This window comes from Oreochromis niloticus, linkage group LG18 (genome assembly GCF_001858045.2).
Source record: "Oreochromis niloticus isolate F11D_XX linkage group LG18, O_niloticus_UMD_NMBU, whole genome shotgun sequence".
Classification (NCBI taxonomy): Eukaryota; Metazoa; Chordata; class Actinopteri; order Cichliformes; family Cichlidae; genus Oreochromis; species Oreochromis niloticus.
Window position 1 is genome coordinate 12,390,665 of NC_031982.2, and position 17,948 is coordinate 12,408,612.

Sequence of the window (17,948 nt, forward strand, 5' to 3'; positions counted from 1 at the left end):
ACAAAGAGGCACACATCCACGCACACACACACGGGCACACACATTATTTTCCCCCACACTCTCATATCTCTGCGCGAAGATAAAAGCTTCCTATCAACAAGGAATTTAGCAAAATTGCCTGTTTCAAATACAGGCAATTATGAATTATGTGATATTCTCTGTGATTCACTTTTAGTACCGTTTCATGTATTTCACAGAGACTATAACTGAGTACAGCTTTGACAGTTGTAAAGGGTCAATTCACCCGAATTACAAAAAAAGACCATTCATCTCCACAACACAGTGCAGATGATTGGACGATTAAAACTTTAAATTAACTCAGCTGAAATTCTGAATCACCGTGTCTGTCTATAAATAAGTTACTTTGTCTGGATAAAATACAGGTCACTGTGTATTAATTTTCTTTCACAACTGCTTTCGACCAAAGGAACTATCTAAATAAAAAACGTTGATAATATTTTGTGGAATATACATGGAATTTGTGGAATTTGACAGCCAAACTGTCCTGTAAAAGCCCCCTAGTCTAAAACTTGATTCTGCCACAGACAAGTTCATGTTATTATCTAAATTTTGAGGGCTTTTTTTTAAAGTTAGCATTATTAAGTAAACATTTTGAGATATGTAGTTTGAATTTGTGAGATAATGACCACTGAATAATAGTTTCAAAGGTTGAAGCAAACTTCCATAACCTGGTGACCTTGAAAAAGAGCAGGTTTAAGACACTTTAATTATTGTTGTGTATGGAATTAGCCTAGCCTAGCAAACAGCTAACTGCTAAAACTTACCAGTTAACATCTTATGGGCCAGATTTATATAGCATATAAGCACAATATCCAAACAGTGCTCATAGTGTTGGTTTGTTTTACAGGCAACGTACAAAAGTTGCACTATTTTCTAAACACAGCCAGAGTCTGTTTATTTCAAGCACAAAAAATCATATCCTTTTTTTCAGTATTAGCAGTTAGCATTAAATTGCGGGTAACAAACATCATTAAATCGATCTTCTTGAAATGTTCTGTCTTTGTAAATATCAGCAGTAACTAATCCTTTTTTATGTCCAATTTAGATTTTGGCTGAAACGTGAAAAAAAAATATTTTGTTTGTTTTTTGTAGTTGCTGTTTTTTTTTCTCATTATAGCAAAATATGTCTTATTGTTGTCTAGTCAGCTAAAGGATTACTAAGTCAATACATAGACCTGCTTTAAAGCCATTTTGCAGCCCACTGGGAAAACACAACCACGTAAACCTACAGATCAACACTTTTTCTTTTCTCCCAACACCTCCTGTCAATACCTCTTATCACTTGTAATCATTGACTGGACACATCAATAATGTATTAGGTATAGTTTCCTGGCTGCTGACACAGCCAGCATGCACAGACTATACTGTATGCATGGCTGTGTATCTGTACGTGACGTGTGTCAAAGACAAAGATGCAGAGAAATTATGTAAATACATTCCAGTCTTCCCCAAACAAACGCAAAGCCACGCCTCAGTCTATCTAAACACTTTCATCACGTCTCATTTTATCTCTTCTTCCTCTTCTCAGGGGAAATTGACTGAATTGTGTGTGAGTGTGAAATCTAAGCTTGGGCAAGACCTGCCTCGGCCCAGAATAAAAACTCAAAGCTCATCACTCAGTCACTCAGACCAGGTTCATATTTGATCTAATGACTAGTCTCTCTCTCACACAACACACAAACATGCACAGGCAATCTCCAGGTCGTGAGCAGCTAAACATTACAGCTGAACATCTTCCAAGTGTGGAGAGACCACGTGAAAGCAAAGAGACATCTACTAACAATACACCTTCCGGGGGACCCAACAATTTCACTCACGGACACACAAACATTACTTTAATTGTCCGAGGCCTTTGTCAGAGGACATAAGTGCACAGATCTGTAGTGGTGCACATGTGACCCGATTACTGTGAGAGTTGTTTTGTTACAGAGAGACAAGCTGTCGTATTGATTTTCAACACCAGACTGTGAGGTTTACATTCTGAGAGTGAAAGATGAGGAGAAGGTGGGGGTGGGGGTGGAGGGTGTGAATTTGTGAATTAGAAATTCCTGTACAAAACCAGTAAAACACTGAAACTGCAACTACTTATAGAACAATGCGGAGAATGTGCAAAACGTTTTTTTTTTCAGTTTCTTTGTCTCTTCATCTCCTTCTGTGTCTGTCTATTTTTCCTTCACACTCCCGCTTCCTCCCTCTGTGGTGTCTGTCTCTCTCTGTCTTCCTCTCTCTTTCTTATTCGCTGTCTTTTTAGGTCTCTCGACCGCTCGCTCACTGGATGGTATCCACCGCTTCAGCTGGGCTGCACGAAGCTGTGATCCACCTGCCAAGAATCAAACAGCACTGCCAACAGCCAGACTGGTGCACAAAGAGACCAGGATGCTTGCACACACACACACACACACCTTAAGACTGTGCCAGTGCCACAAAGAGAGAGACTGCACAATAAGACCACCACACAGACTCACTCTAGAGGACAATATGTGACTACATAATGAGTTTATAAGATCCTTTTCATCTCAGAACACATCATATTAAACTGAAACGAGTAGGCTTAGTGGATCCTGAAGAGTCCTGCTGACACTACATTAACTATGCTGATATCTCACTGTCTTCTCTTTCTATAAATATAAAACCCAGGCTTTTATACTTCTGTTTTGTGTTATAATAAAAATGTTAATCACAACTTGTAAATTCAAACATACCTGATAAATTCAATTGCAAAGTCAGAAAAAATCTAATGGGAGATAACTGAGATGCTGCGAAGCTTAAGCAAGCAGCGGCTGCACTTGAATGAAGTTTTTAGAATTTTTCATAAAACCAGTCAGTTCCAATATGATCATCACAGGCTTAAAAAAACAGCAATCAAACAAACAGCATGATCCTAGCACAAACAGTAAACTGACTAATTCCATCTTTTATATACAGCCTACCTTAGATATTTCCCACATGACTGAATGACAATGTTTTCTCAGGCTACCATAATCAGTTGTCGTAACTATATTATAAAGGGGTAATAACTGTTACCTTAGCTCAACAAAAATTGTGGAAACAGGGAAACAGCTAGCCGAGAATGTAGAACCATTCCTTTGAGTTCAACAAAATGTCAATAGGCTTTAAGAATGCAGGACAAATTTCTCAACACATAAAACAGCTAAAAAAAAAAGAGCATGCACACACACACAAACCTTTATCCACGCTCCACTCCACTGAGAGTGCAGTTCAACGAGTAAGAGCGTTGTCAGGGCAACAAATGAGCTGATGGAGAGCAGGATGAAGGAGTGGGAAGACTTGAGCCCTGAACTTTAGGAATAAACTGGCGTCACACCAAGACTGCTACCCTTGCTGTCTTTTCATCAGCCCTCTCTCCAGTCATTCACAAACCACCAGAGGCTCTCAATCAGCCCTGTACTTTTCTCTCTCCATCTGCTCTCTCATCCTTGTGCTCATGCCATTTTATTAAAACTGAGTGATACAGTATATCCTTTGTATCCTTATCTCCAGTGACTTCCTGGCATTTTGTTATACACAACATCCCTTTCCCCTGTTTTTATGTTTCTATTGAATGTCACACGGAGGCAACGGTGAATAGAGTCAAGTATTTATAGCTTTATTTGTCCTGAGCACCCTGGATGCAGAGCATGTTAAGATAAAAGTTGCAGCTGTGAAGGCAGCACTCTGTTGTGGTGGATGCCGTTCAAAATATCTCTATTATATAATCAGCAATGACAAGACATTAAGTCACTCGACGTTCACTATAAATTTTTAATGGATTACCTCATAGCTTCGATGGTCTGTTTTAACCTTATGAGCTAAAAGCAGTTTTCCTTTTATAACTGAGACACATGAACATCATTATGTCACATATGGAAAAGTTTTTAGTACATTTCAGGCAATATTATGTGCCCTTTATGGATGTAGCGTTTAATTATTTCTTTTATGAAAGAATCCTCAGAAGAAGAATGTTATATTTTCTTTATATGTGATAACTGTCTGCAAACCGAATGGATCTATGAATAATTCAGCTGATTTGATTTAAATTCTAATCCCGATCCTTCATTAAGTCAGTTCTGTTTCTTGCTGCTTTCCCACTATGCATCTGTTCAAATAACTTATGTTGGTTTACTACACTTCAACAGGCGCAAAATTAAGTCAGCTTTAATCAAAGCCATCACGTCAAAAGCGTTCATTCGCTCTGTCTTTATCGTGAGGCTGCAACAATTTCTCTATTAAAGTGATTCAGCAAAATCAAACAAAGAGGCTTGTTGCATTCAAATCAAGCCATCTGCAGAAAAACAAACCTGATAAAGGACAGAAAACCTACATCATTTATCTAAAACCTTTACTGCGTGTGCACACTGTGTGGGTGAACTCTTCATAATGCAGAATCACCTTTTACCAAGTAAAAATGTATTCAGTTAAATGTAATTTTATTTATATAGCTTCAATTCACAACAACAGTTGCCTCAAGGTGCTTTATATTGCAAGGTAAAGCCTCTACAATATTAGACAGAAAATCCAACAAGCACATGACCCTCCGATCAGCAAGCACTTAGCGACAGTAAGAAGGAAAAACTCTCTTTTAACAGGAAGAAACGTCCAGCAGAACCAGGCTCAGGAAGGGGCAGCCATCTGCCACGACCTGCTGGGAGTGATGGAGGGAGAAAAGAGCAGAGAGACGGGACAAAAGGCAAACTATGAGAGGAAGAGCCAAATTTTACTTTAACTGTTAATGATAAATATAGTAGTAGTGTATAAATACACAGGGAATGAAAAGAAATGAGTGAAGAAGAAACACTTAGTGCATCATGGGGAGCCCCTAGCAGCCTAAGCCTATTGCAACATAACCAAAGGAGGGTTCAGGGTCACCCAATCCAGCACTAACTATACGCTTTATGAAAAGGAAAGTTGTAAGCCTAATCTTAAAAGTAGAGAAGGTGTCTGCCTCCTGAATCCAAACTGGGAGCTGGTTCCACATGACGGGCCTGAAAGCTGAAGGCTCTGCCTCCTGTTCTACTTTTGAAAAGTAGAGGTTGAGTTAGCAGCCATGAGACACATTTTATAAGGAGGTCACGAATAAGGTCAAACAATGTTTTAGAAAACATAATTCAATGCAATCACTTTTGTGAAGTATTCATTTATTTCTTTATTTTTTTATATATTTAAAAAGGGGGATTTGAATGGGTAAAAAAAGCTCTAGCAACCTAAAAGGCATATCGTGCAAAATCCCCCCAAAATATTAAAATATTCAAGTATGTGATAAACTTCAGCTTGTTCAGCTTGCACTTTTGGAATTACATTGTAGCAGAGGGCAGATTAGCCTACTCTGCTATTTCACAAACTGGAAACAGTAGCAGGACAGAAACAATGATATTCTGACAGACTATGACAGGAGCACTGCCCTAGTTTGTCGCTTGAAGAGGCTCTGGAGTGTGAGCGTGAGGGCGTGCGTGCGGGCACGGCTTCGTCTGTGCATGCTCGTCGAATGCTTACGGGGTTGAAGTGTGACACCGAGTCAGATCCAGACACTTGTTTTCTTTAATAAGCTTCTTCCACCAGTATGCCAACAACTCATCAAGGGCAAGGGACGGCAAACACACAGACACACACACACACACAGTGATGTGCACACACAAACAAACGCAAACCAGAGACCCTGAAAATTCAGAAATAACCTGCAGTAGAAACAACCACAGAAACATGCTGTATGCCTCCACATGTGTCTCACACACACTGACACTGTGGGGCTGATTTAAAAATGCTTTTCTTCTATTTTGTTCTTGATAAAATACAACATCTGCAAACACTTCCATGCTTATTTCTCTCCTTTTTTTGCTTTTCTGCTTCTTGTTGATCGTTTTTTTTTGTGTGCCCTGTTAGTTCTTAAAGACATTCCTGTTGATCAGACAAGAGCACAAACACACACATTCACACACACACAGACAGGCAGCTGTCACACAGTGGTTGGTCACAGGAGGGCAAATTGGCCCGGACTCTCTGGGGTGATCCTCAGCAGTCGAGACAGAGGAAATCACATGTCAGATTAAAGCGTGCTTACCCAGGTTTTCTACTGATGTTGCACCCGGCCAACTATCAACACATGCACACACATCACTGTTTGTCTTTACCACACACACAGTAGATGCCTAGCAGGTTGCGTATCTGTTACAGCACCTTCATGTGACAAACAGAAAAATCAGATGGAAGTAAAACAACGACTGAAGTTAAAATGCTTCAGCAAATGTTGTTTGACGTTTAAAACAGGTAAAGACACTGTAACTACATTTGATCAATTTCAAATTCAAGGTTAGCTGTGTCAGTATTTTCTGGAAGCATTCCAGCTGTTTTGCTCTCAGACGCTCATCTGCACAAAAAAGAAAAAAAAGAAAAAAGTCTGAAGCATTGGCCAGTAAAGATGTTAAATCAACGACTGAACCAAATGCTAAGATGTTTGCTTGCAAAGCTGGTTAATGTAGCCTTTCACAGCCGCAGCAACAACCACAAAAAAGACAGAATATGAGAGAGAGAAAGGAGTGAGGAGACACGGAAACAACCTAATTCAATTTAGCCAACAATAAATAAATAAATAAATAAACAAAAACGAACATATCCGGGACGAAGCTGTGTGTGCGAGTGAGGAAGGACAGTTAGAGGGAAAAGAAGGAGAGCTTGAGCGTGGTGGGTAGACGGTAGTCAAGGCCCAGTGATCAGTAATTTGACCAGCAGTTAAGGGCTTGTTCGTATCAGAGAGGGGGAAGGGGTCAGCAGATGTGGTGGTGGTGGTGGCAGAAAATGGGGGAGGGGCCTCATAGCCAAACTTCACTACAGCCATCACACATCGCAAGCCGAGGAAGGCTTCCTTTGACATTAATGAACTCGACATCCGAAGGGAATCATTCAAGCCTAAAAACTGTTCATGTTCAAGCCTCAGCTGGTTGAGACTTGCACATATTCATCCTCGTGGTGGGAACTGAGATAAAAATAAGCTCCTGTCTCACAACACTTCTGAATATAAAATACAAAAACAGCCCATATCATTTCCAAAAGCGAAAATAAACATATGGATACACTGGAAATATGCATATGGCATTCATAATTTAGATCCTTATCTTGTCTTTTTTTTTTTTAAGAGCTGCTTGAAAGATCTGTATCTTGTTTCTCATACATGAATTCACCCTAGTGCTAAAAGAAGGAATGGCTGTTTTTGTGATATTGTTCTGAATTGTAACATGAATGGAAAGTTAATGAATACTTAATATTATTTTTTCTATCTTTAAAGGAATAGACTGAAGAACATCTGCCACATTCACATCTGTACAACACACATAAATCCCAGTAAATAAAAATGATGGTGGACTACATGTTGGCAGTGACCTAACTAAGAGCAACACTACTGCACAGCATAACCATGCTTAGCCATTTTTAGACTTTACACACACAGACAAAATAAACAAAATAAATACAGACAGACATAATGCATTAATTTGGGGAGTTTAGGGGGTCAGACCAGAGTGGAGTTAAGCTAAGCTGGCTAGCTTCTGGCTTGAGCTTCATGTCTGGCACAGAGACTTGACACTGATTTCAGTCTTCTCGTCAGACTCTCATCAAAAAGGCAAATAAGAATGTTTAACCCCTCCACCTTTGAAGCACCACGATAATATTTAAAAAAACTACTAGGTTAAGTGTAATACAAACCCTCTTAGCCACCGATGACTAAGTAAATGACTAAGTATAACACAACACAAAGGCTCTTGTGGGTGCTGTTATGGATGCTCTGCTCAGTAGGGCTCAGAGATATGCTTGAGCTCTTCAGCTGTTTTTTTTAACTACATTCCCCCGTCTGGCTTTCTTCTTGTTTTCCTTATGCATTTTGCTTTGTCTCACACTTTTTAAAAATCCCAGTCTCTCAGCCTTTCTCTCACTCACGTACACACTTAAACACACACAGTTAAACACACACAGCCTCACACACAATGAGTCCATGAGGTGAAGCGCGCACAGCAGAATCATTCTCTGTCACTGAGTTGTATTTATAACCCCATCTATCAGCCAGCCCCCGGAATATGTGCCACTATTCTCTGGACCGAGACCACCAAACTGCCCCCCAGCCATGCATTAAGATAGGATAAGTGTGGGAGAGTGTGTGCACGCGTGTGTGTGCATAAGTGCTCACACATCCATTCGCGCTCGCGTGTGAGCCTTTGTTAAGCAGTTGTAGGAGCTCCACCTGATTACAGAAAGCGTACGGGAGCTCCCACCTCACCGTTACACTGGAGGTCAGAGAAATAGAGAAGGAAGAGGAGAAGAAAACAAAAGATAAAAACAATCAGGGACAAAGAGATGGAGGCCACGAGGGAGGCTGATAGAAAAGAGAGAAGGGCAGATATAAAAGACTGGGATTAGAGCGAGCTCGGAGTGGAGGCAGAAAAGAAAAACAGGAGGGTGCTCGCACTTGCTGCTTTCCTCTGCTGCTCTCTGATGAGAAAGGAGATCTATATCCTCTTCTGTCCAAGGTCATGGCTGTTACATGGGAGCAGAGCAATCTCATGGACTCACGCGCGCGCACACACACGCGCGGCCGCACATCGTGAGGTATGGTTCTGCCGATAACTACAAGCAGCCATTATAGATTAAAGCAATTAAACCAGATGAGACCTTTGACCCAACATTATACCACAGTCAGGATCTTGTGTGAATCATAATGTGGATGTGTGTGTGTGTGTGTCGAAGCAGAGGGCATGCTTTACATATGCTTGCCTCTGCACTAACTGCTCACCCCCGTGTTAACCTTAAGAAGCAATACAGCAATCTCCCACAGCACCCTAAGGTCAATTCAATTTTTAAAAAAAGATTCAAGCGTTCCCATGAGCAATTACAGATTACAGTAAACCTCGAGACTAAAAAAAACACTCGGTTAATTCATCTGTACGTCCACTTGCACGGGGATTTACGCTTTAATATGAAATTAAATCAACATCCAGAGTTGGAATGGATAGAAGCACGGGGGTTCCTTATTTTCTAGGAGCGAGGAGGTAAATTTAGAGGCAGAGAGGAAAGACACAAAAATAGAAAGGTGTGATAGTCTGCTCCTTTCCCCAGCACGATTCGGCACAAGAAGGATGAGAGAGAGAAAAATCGCAGGGAGAACTAGGTGCAAAGCAACAGGGAAAAGAAACAAGACATGTTGTACCTCTGCATAAGAGAGGATACAGACTGAGAGCAAAGAAGGGTGGGAGATGGTACGGCAACCAAGGGGGGAAACCTGTGAGCATCCACCCTGCTGTTACATCAGTATGCCCTCGGGGTCCAGACAGAGGGAATGGAGGGCTCCCTCTGCTGGTGCTCAATAACTCACAAAGTCCTTTGCTTCCGTTCACTGGTGATAACAAAGACCTTCAGACCAGTTTTCTCACTCTTTTGCTCACAATTTATGAATGAACCCATTTCTGCAGAGTCTTATGGGCCCCATGGAGATGCGATTACAGCAACAATTTCAAGCGGTTCTTTCAATTTTACCAAAGCCCTGTGTTACGACAACCGAGTTTCTTGTAAATGCCAACCAATTTTGGAGCGGATCAATAGCTCTGGTGGTAAACTAAGCCTTGTGACAGCTTAACACTATTTTTCCTGCTAACGCTATCATCTCTATCAAAGGGATTGTGTTCTTAATTGAGCCCTGAGAGCTGTATCTCTCCTTTTATGACAGCCTCGCTTCTAGTACGAGACAGACTCAGAGGGAGGATTTCCTGGAATAACACGACTACCGAGAGGCGTGGGTGGAGAGTATGCACACTTATAGGCAAACACAGGGTACGCACACGGACGCACACACACATAGACACACACACTGGCACAAAGAAGCACAATCCCTTAGCTAAGCACGTGCGGTCACAGCAGGAAAACTGGCAGGCCAAAAGGTAAAAGCGGGCCACAGAGTAGCTGACAAAAGTGGCTTCGTTGGATTACTGTCCCACTGGTGAACGTATACACACACACAGACCAGACACCACACACGCAGATACCGGCAAATGGAGCAGTGGGCTTAATGGTGCCAATTAGGCCAATAGTCTGAAACAGCAGGAACTGACTGGAGGATGACTAACTTGTAGCACATTATTTAAAAAGTGCATTTATAAGTAATGAAAACCCTCTGACCCATCAGTCACCCCACATGAACATGATCCACATGTGCCTGCAAACATTCACAGCGGCTCACATGCTTCTGTGTTTATTTATCGAAATCAACAGGAGTTTCCTTTGGCTTCCAGATGGTTTCATCATTCGTGCTCTTTCCACTGAATATTTCAGCAGTGTGTTAGTGTCTCCCTCACATGCATTGTCTCCTGCAGTTAAAAAACCCTCCTGCTCCTCCACTCCATCTCTACTCTCCCTCTCGTCCGCTGCCTATCTGTCCTTCAGAGCCTTTGTTCTGCGTGAACTCCTCCGGGCTGTGACATACATTTAGCAGCAATGTATGTACACTCAGCTTATACTGTTAAGTCAGCCGGAGACAGGAGATCCCATTTAACCTCAGTGGGGCCTGTCAATGTATGAGTGTCTCAGAGCTCACTGTTTAATCTATGTAAGCCTGAAGTTGAGGTCGCTCCGTATCCTGTATGTGTGTGATAGTGATTGAGAAAATACAGAGAAAAATAATATCAATGAAAGGCAAATCATAGTGACAGGAAAGCTTTGTTGGGCTTCAAAACAAGACTCAGTGGAGCTTTTGGGGGAACACTGAACAACATGATTCACAGTATGACAAGTCACAGCTGTATCATCTCCAGCCAGACTGTCTGACAGCCAACAAGCAAAACAACACCACAGACTTCCAATTTAATCCAAATAACCTGCTTCATAAACTAATAATTGTTTTGTTTTTTGTTTTTCTGGCTATGACTTTAGCACATTGATCTGCTGTTTTCTCCATTTAGTGCAAGTTCAACTTCCCTTTAAACAAGCCAGCCCCCATGTTTCAACCCAGCAAGCAGTCAGGAGGAGTTAGTAAGTAAATACATTGGCTAATTTCAGGCTGAGCATCGATGTTAATACAATAACCGAGAGAGGCTCAGCAGCAGCGTGTGACAAATTTAATGTAATTGCTGCTCCTCATTTGCAGACTGAGGCAGTGGCAACAGTCCACGGCAGAGAAGAAAACATTTATCAGTACGTAATAATAATGAAGATATCTATAATTAAGAGGAATTTTGACAGAGATGCCAATGCTGCTTTGGCATAATCATTATAAGTTAGTCTTCTTTGACGCAGGGAAAAATAGTCCACTGATTAATAAAATGTCAGAAAGTGACAAGTCGACCTCAGCATTCTCTGGATGATACACGGTAGGTTTGCCTGCGCGTATATGTCATAAAAATTTCATGTCAGCATGCTCGGAAAAGAAAAAAAAACGTGACGAACACTATTTTTGTCTCTCTTACTCCCTCTCTCCGCTTTCCTTTATGCATGATTTATAAGCAGCACTTAACGGGAGTCTCCGCCGCTGCGCTCCGCTCCTTCCCCGGCGAGTGGAGAGCCGCGGGATGGGGCTCCCCATCCAACAACTCAGCGCACGACCAAGTCATCTAAACTCACTCGACTTTAAAGCTCCACGAAACACGTCGGGGGCAAAAACCCACCTTCATTCTCCGGGTAATTCCGTAAGGCTCGGCATGGCGGAAAAGCGTGGAAAAGAAGCAGAGAGGACAGGAGGGAAAGGGATGGATAGATCCACAGTACGCGTGGTGATGCCATTTTTCAGGCTGCGCTGCGCCCTCGCTGCATCCCTGTTCGCCGTGTCGAGTCGGTGAGCGCAGCCTCGCGATTGAGGCAGGGAGAGAGAGCAGAGAGGACGGGAGAGGAGAGAGAGAGGAGGAGACGCTGGGAAGGAGGGTCCACAGTCAGCCAAGTTCTGTCAATCAGCCGCCTGGCTTTTTGGGTGATGTAAAAGGCCTGTGGAGACTCTGTATTACACTGCAAAAAATCAACATATGATAATGTGATTTGGCTTCATGTTGACTTTTATGATAAAACATTACAAGCGGCCGTGACAGAGTAAAATTTCAAAGCTAACTGAGCGCAGTAGCCTTCATAGTTGTGCTTGAATAATAATTATTGGCTAAAATGTCACAGCAAAACCAAACGTCATTCATTCCTGTAAATCCAACTTCGTAGATCTTGAACATTTTAAAGATTATGTATTTATAGCAAAGACACGTTTATCTAGCTCACTGTTTAGCTCATTTATATTAATAGCAATACATAATTTGACATTTGTCACCGGTTATATTGGTAATGAGAACTGTAAGCACTGAAAAATAGAAGCAAATTGGCAAACCCCAAAGAGGCCTCGTTTATGCCTATTAAAAATGGTGCCAGATTATCCAGGTGAGATAAGTCATTCAGTTATGGAAAATGCCAGAACAATAGTCCTTGGCAGAGCAAACCATTACAAAGCCAGTCATCTCATTACTGTTTGGGTAACATTGTAGGAAATGCTGTCAGCTATTTTGATAAGAGTCGTGGCCTCACAGTGATTACTGTACAGGTATCAGCTCGGCCTCTTTCTCTCCGTGTGTCTTTGCCCAGTTCCTGGTATTGTTGCTTTGGAAGCAACCAGCAGTAGACAGCATTGGCATGCACAACAGATCTCCTTATGGAGATTTATTCAGCCCATATTACATGTATGTGTGGGCTGGGTATGTGTGTTGGTAAGTCTTGAGCAAGCTGTCCTTAAACATGAATAAATAATGTGTTTGGCCTGTCATATGAAACCTGAGGAAGAGCTGAGAGTGTGCAAGGTCGACCTTTCTATCTTCCACTTTTTTAGCACGTCCCACTGTCAGAGCTGGTGGGACGTGCCCCTGCAGTAAAAAAAATGGCAGTTTTTCAGTGACATTTCACCTCCTGAGAGTGTCCATTTATGTTTGTATTCATATACAGAATTTGAATCATGGTTTTAAATTATTTCCCTGAAAATCAGACATCGTTTCATGGGAATATGGCACATATAAAGTTAAAGTTACTACCAGTAAAATGAGACCTGTGATTATTCTGAGCCATTCAATTCATATTATTGGCAATAGGGCTTAATTGGAACTACTAAATGCAGTGTCACAAGAAAAATGCTCATTTACTTTATTGCTAAGAGGTATAAGAATGATGGCACTCTCAATTATATCAACCTAACTTTGTTATGTGAGCTTTCAGAATATAAAACTTCCTAATAATTATGGATTCGAGTCAGACGGAGAAAGGCTAGAATTTTTCCTTACATTTGGGCTTTGTGCTGAACTAGTGCTGTTGGTTACATTTCAGAAAGGAGAGTGGCATCGGTATTCTCATGTAACCCTTTTACGAAGAAAGCAGATTACCAGACTTCCCCCAAAAAAGACTAACTATTCCTTAAATAGCGTATCTGTGTACATATTCTTGGCACGTTTCCCTCTTTGAATTCCCAGTGAGAAAAACTAAAGCAATCTCAGGTGACTTGTAGGTCACCTGATGCGCTGGGATTTTTTCCCCCCCTGTGGAGCCTCCAGGCAAATGTGATGTAACCATCCCCTGATTTATTGAAGGATCATGACCACAATTATATTTGCCACGGGTAACGTTCTTCTATCACGCTTCTATCCCAAATGAGGCTCCTGAAAGAGCTATAAAACTGTCAAACATACCCTGATTTATGCTGAAATTCTGTTTTACCTCCTCCCAGCCATGTGTGCGGCTTTGCAATTGTGTTTTGGCTTTTGTGTTTTTTTCTCGTTTGTGTGTGTGTGTGTGTGTGTGTGTGTGAATCCACCACCTCCACACATTTGTTAAGGCTCCAATTATGATGATGATTTGTTCCTTGCAATGGTTTTACTTGGATGACCTAATTTCCTTATTGAGTGTGGGAAGAAGAAGAAGAAGAAGAAATCTTCCCCTCCTTTTACTCACTCCATCTCTGTGCTTTTCTTCCACTTCTCCTGCTTCTTCTGCTGCCATGATGCTGCAGCCATCCATGCGCTGACAAAACAGTGCTGTCATGACTTCCCGCAGCGATGGAGTGACACAGCCCCTCAAACCCGTGTCGCCCCCCCTCCACCACAGACATGCACACATACATGCACCCAAACACACACACATCTTGCATGCTTTGTGGAAGACTCTGGTTTTGCATAATGACACGCCGAGGACACACACACACATAGACACACGCTAACACATGCAGTGACAATCCACTGACAGAGCTGACACTAGTCTAACAAATGTTTGAAATGTTGTCATGTGTTTCTGTATGCCTTTATGCTCATGACTCTATCTGCATCCGTCTCCGTCTTCTGACACCTTTTCACCCTCCTAACTTCACATGCATTTCCACAAGGAAGTACGGATTTCTTCGCAACTTTCTTTCTCTTTTGACCTCTAGATTCTAACCCTTCACCCTGATTAGCCCGACTGGGTCAGCTATTCACTACAGTGGTCCACTAACCAGCCAACTTATTTCTGTGCCGTTTCCTTACAAACAAATAAACACACTGTTGGAGCGCTCCCTTTCTAAAAAAACTGAGAGAAGTGACAGACTCGGATTAGCACAAAAGGCAGTGAAGCAGGAGTGCGTGCTGCATGCATGTGTCATTGGCGGCGATTGCTTGTTTGACAAGGGAGCAGAGGTGATGGCAGGGTCGTCTGCCTTGCCAGGAACTCCCCCGCTCACCCTCCACACTCTCTATATACACACCCCTTACCCCTATTCAAAGCCACTCACTCATGTGGTAATGTCTCCATTGTGACAGCCTGAACGCTTTTTGGGCAACAGCTTGGTGCTGGCATTTGGGCAGAGGCATGTGTGCGCATATGAGCCTGTGCGTGTGTGGCTGCGTCTGGCTCATCCACCGAGGAATCTGCCCATGCAGAGCTTGAAGCATTGAGTTTTCTGCCTCACCCCGGTGACAAACTGAGGGGGATTTGGAGGACAAGGGATGGGAAACCTTGGCAGCTTCAGGTACTGAGATTAAAGGACACCCCCCCAACCCACGCACACGCACACACACCTATATATCTGCACTCACACATCAATTCATCTCACTCCATTCTTACTTTCTGATGCTGCCACCAACTCAGCGAAGAAGGCAAAGCGATTCGTCATGTCAGAGAGCCCTGGTGTTGCCATACAACAAAAGGTGAAAGGGAGTGTGGGAAAGGGCTGGTGCACAAAGCCCTCCCTGCCCCTGTCTGTCGCCCTGTCTCGGTTGCATACGCGAAGCTGAGAGCCCCTTCAGCATCCCCCACCCTGTAACACATGAGGCCCCTATCTGCAAAAACACATCCAATCACCCTAAACCAGGATATATACACTTCCATATCTCAAGCTTGCTTCTGCTGTGGTATCCCCTAGTTGAGGCATTAACACTAACACAGCCAGGAGGGGTTTCTATTCTGGCCACTAAGCCTAAATATATATGTTCATAGATAGTGTGCCAAAATATCTCAAAATCAGGTTTCAGCAACCTCTAAAAAAAAAAGAAAAATCCTTTAACTCGGGCCAGACAGCCATTCAGCGAGAGATTGAGGGAGGGGAAGACAGTGGGACAGAGGGAGAGAGAAAGAGATAAAAACAGCTATTCAGGGAGAAAAATCTGCTGGTGTCCGTCAGCTCTGCCCAGAAAAAGGGAGCAGGAAAGAGAAGGAGGATCTCCTCGAGACTGACGCCAGCTTTGCAGACAGAGAGGCAAACAAGCAGACAGACAAACAAATAGAAGGGCAGAGCGAGGAGGATACTGCTCACACTCTTCCAAATGTCTTGTCATCTGGGCTTTATTTGTACCTGATTTACTCGGGTTGCTCGCAACCAAACTGTTTGGGCTACAGACGCACACACACACTGACGAACACGCGTAGAGTCGTGCCCAGTCGTAGGCAAAGTGAATACTGTTTGGCATATAGCTTAGAAAGTATATGTACTGTAAGCCTGCTGGGGAAAAAGCAGTCCATGTCTTCCCATCTTAATCGTGTCCTTCTCAAACAAAGGACTGATTAAACAATCAATGAAAACTGACCTTGCCTCCCTGTATCACATTCCCACTGGTGCTGACCTATTAGCCAGCGATGAGAAAACATGCAGATTTGCCAGCAGACGTGAGCAAAAATTGAAATAACATTTGGGATCAAAATAATGTTTCCTCCAAAACATTTTCTCACTGAATAAAGGAAAATCTGTCTTCGTGTCGCCTACATTATCTTGAATACGACAAAAAACAAAAGGGAAAGAGCCAGAGTGTTTATGTTACCAGCTTCAGCCAATGTCACATCATTTTAATAGTGCTAATGGAAAGGGAAATGAATGGATAAAAGGTAGAATGGAGTCAGCATGATGCATTGGAGCGTCCCCAAACACTGACAGTGTCTTGGCAAGAGAAGAGGTAGAGATGCCCAATTCGGAGCTCCTCTTGCTTGCTTAGTGCCAGATATCAGTGCAGTGGTTGATATCAAGCTGAATATGAAGAAATTTAGACTTCACTGTCATACATACATTATATATCAGTCATAAAAGCTGCCAATTGATTTCTATGCTGTGACTTTTATAGTGGCTGATCCCTCAATGAGTTACTATTTTGTACACTGTTATTTAAACCAGTGAAGGCATGGGCAGCGCTGCCTCTGATGGTAAGATTTTCTTTCCTTGACTATAAATATTCTGGAGTCATAAACAGCAGATGTATTTCACTCTCATGGACAAATATTAAAATGTTTTGCTACACTTTTTTTCTTGGGTTGGGGTATTTTTCTTTGTGGCCACCATTTGGACAGTTATAACACAGTTGTTTGTGTGCATGGAGACACTGTGTGTACTTACTATCATGTTTTTGCAACAAACTTTTATCCGGTTTTTAACCATCATATGAAGCACAATTACCTGATCCTTCTTGCCCAAGTTTCCATGGTCTTTTTGTAAAAAAACAAAAAAACAAAACATGTAAATGAAGAGTCATTGTTTTGTTTTGTTTTGTTTTGTTATCATTTCTATCCTTGTAATGATATTAAGAAGTTCTCCAGTCAGAAACTGTCCTTGGCACAGCAATGTGTGATGGGAATGTTGGAGAAATTTGTTAGTTTGTGTGTTAACAAACATTACTATTTCATTATCACAAAAACTAAATAAAGTAAAATACAAGTAAACATACTGATTTATTTGGACCTAACAAACTGAAAAGGGTAAGTTAATGTAACGCGATTAAAAACAACTGATTACTGACACTCTCGCTATGTCAGCTTTGACGTACACGGGGAGGCTTTTACTTGTGATAAGATACCAAGCTGTTGTCAAGTGAACTGAGATGATTTAATTTCACCCACCTCGGTCTGTTCCACTCCATGTTTGAGGAGGAACACAGGGCATGAAAAATTTCTGCCGTGACAAAGACCTTTTGCAGATGTCATCACTTTTGATCATGAATTATGAAATCATTTGTTTATAGGTGTTGTTGTGGGTTGTAACTGGTCTTTGAAGCGTTTAAATTTACTAATTATGCTTATTCCTCATTTCGTATTTGTGTTCTTGAAATTAGCTTCACATGATTCGCATTGATAATAATACACTGGAAGACTTTTTAATCAGAGTATAAGGTCAAGTCAGTTAAACTTGTGCAATATTCATTTGATCAGCTGAGTAGAAGTGATGTTGATCAGTTTCAGCTGAAATTACCAGCATGTGCGTTCGAGGGGCAACAGTGAGACAGCCTCCAAAACAGGAATGGTTTTAGAGACGGAGACCAGTGACATTATACCCTCATCATCGTTTCTGACAGTTTTTTTCACTAGTGTTGCATTTGGCTGGGGTCGCTACTTGGAGATAAATTATCTGAATTTCAGGAGCGGGACCACGCCTCCAAACACGCCCCTTCTGGGTCTTATCTATACATGACCCCCCCAGTTCTACAAGCTGCTCGTTC

General features: G+C 42.0%; 1 protein-coding gene across 2 annotated transcripts in view; it reads right to left on the minus strand.

Moving 5' to 3' along the window:
- The window catches only part of epha4b (eph receptor A4b), an 81,525-nt gene extending 69,656 nt beyond the window's left edge, over positions 1-11,869 (minus strand). The window contains exon 1 of one of the 2 annotated variants that reach the window (XM_005476120.3): positions 11,655-11,869. In XM_005476120.3, coding sequence (XP_005476177.1) covers positions 11,655-11,769 — 115 coding nt within the window. In that variant the 5' untranslated portion in view covers positions 11,770-11,869. The remainder of the gene's footprint in view (positions 1-11,654) is intronic. The other variant, XM_005476119.3, reaches the window with a different exon arrangement.
- Positions 11,870-17,948: the final 6,079 nt, after the last annotated feature.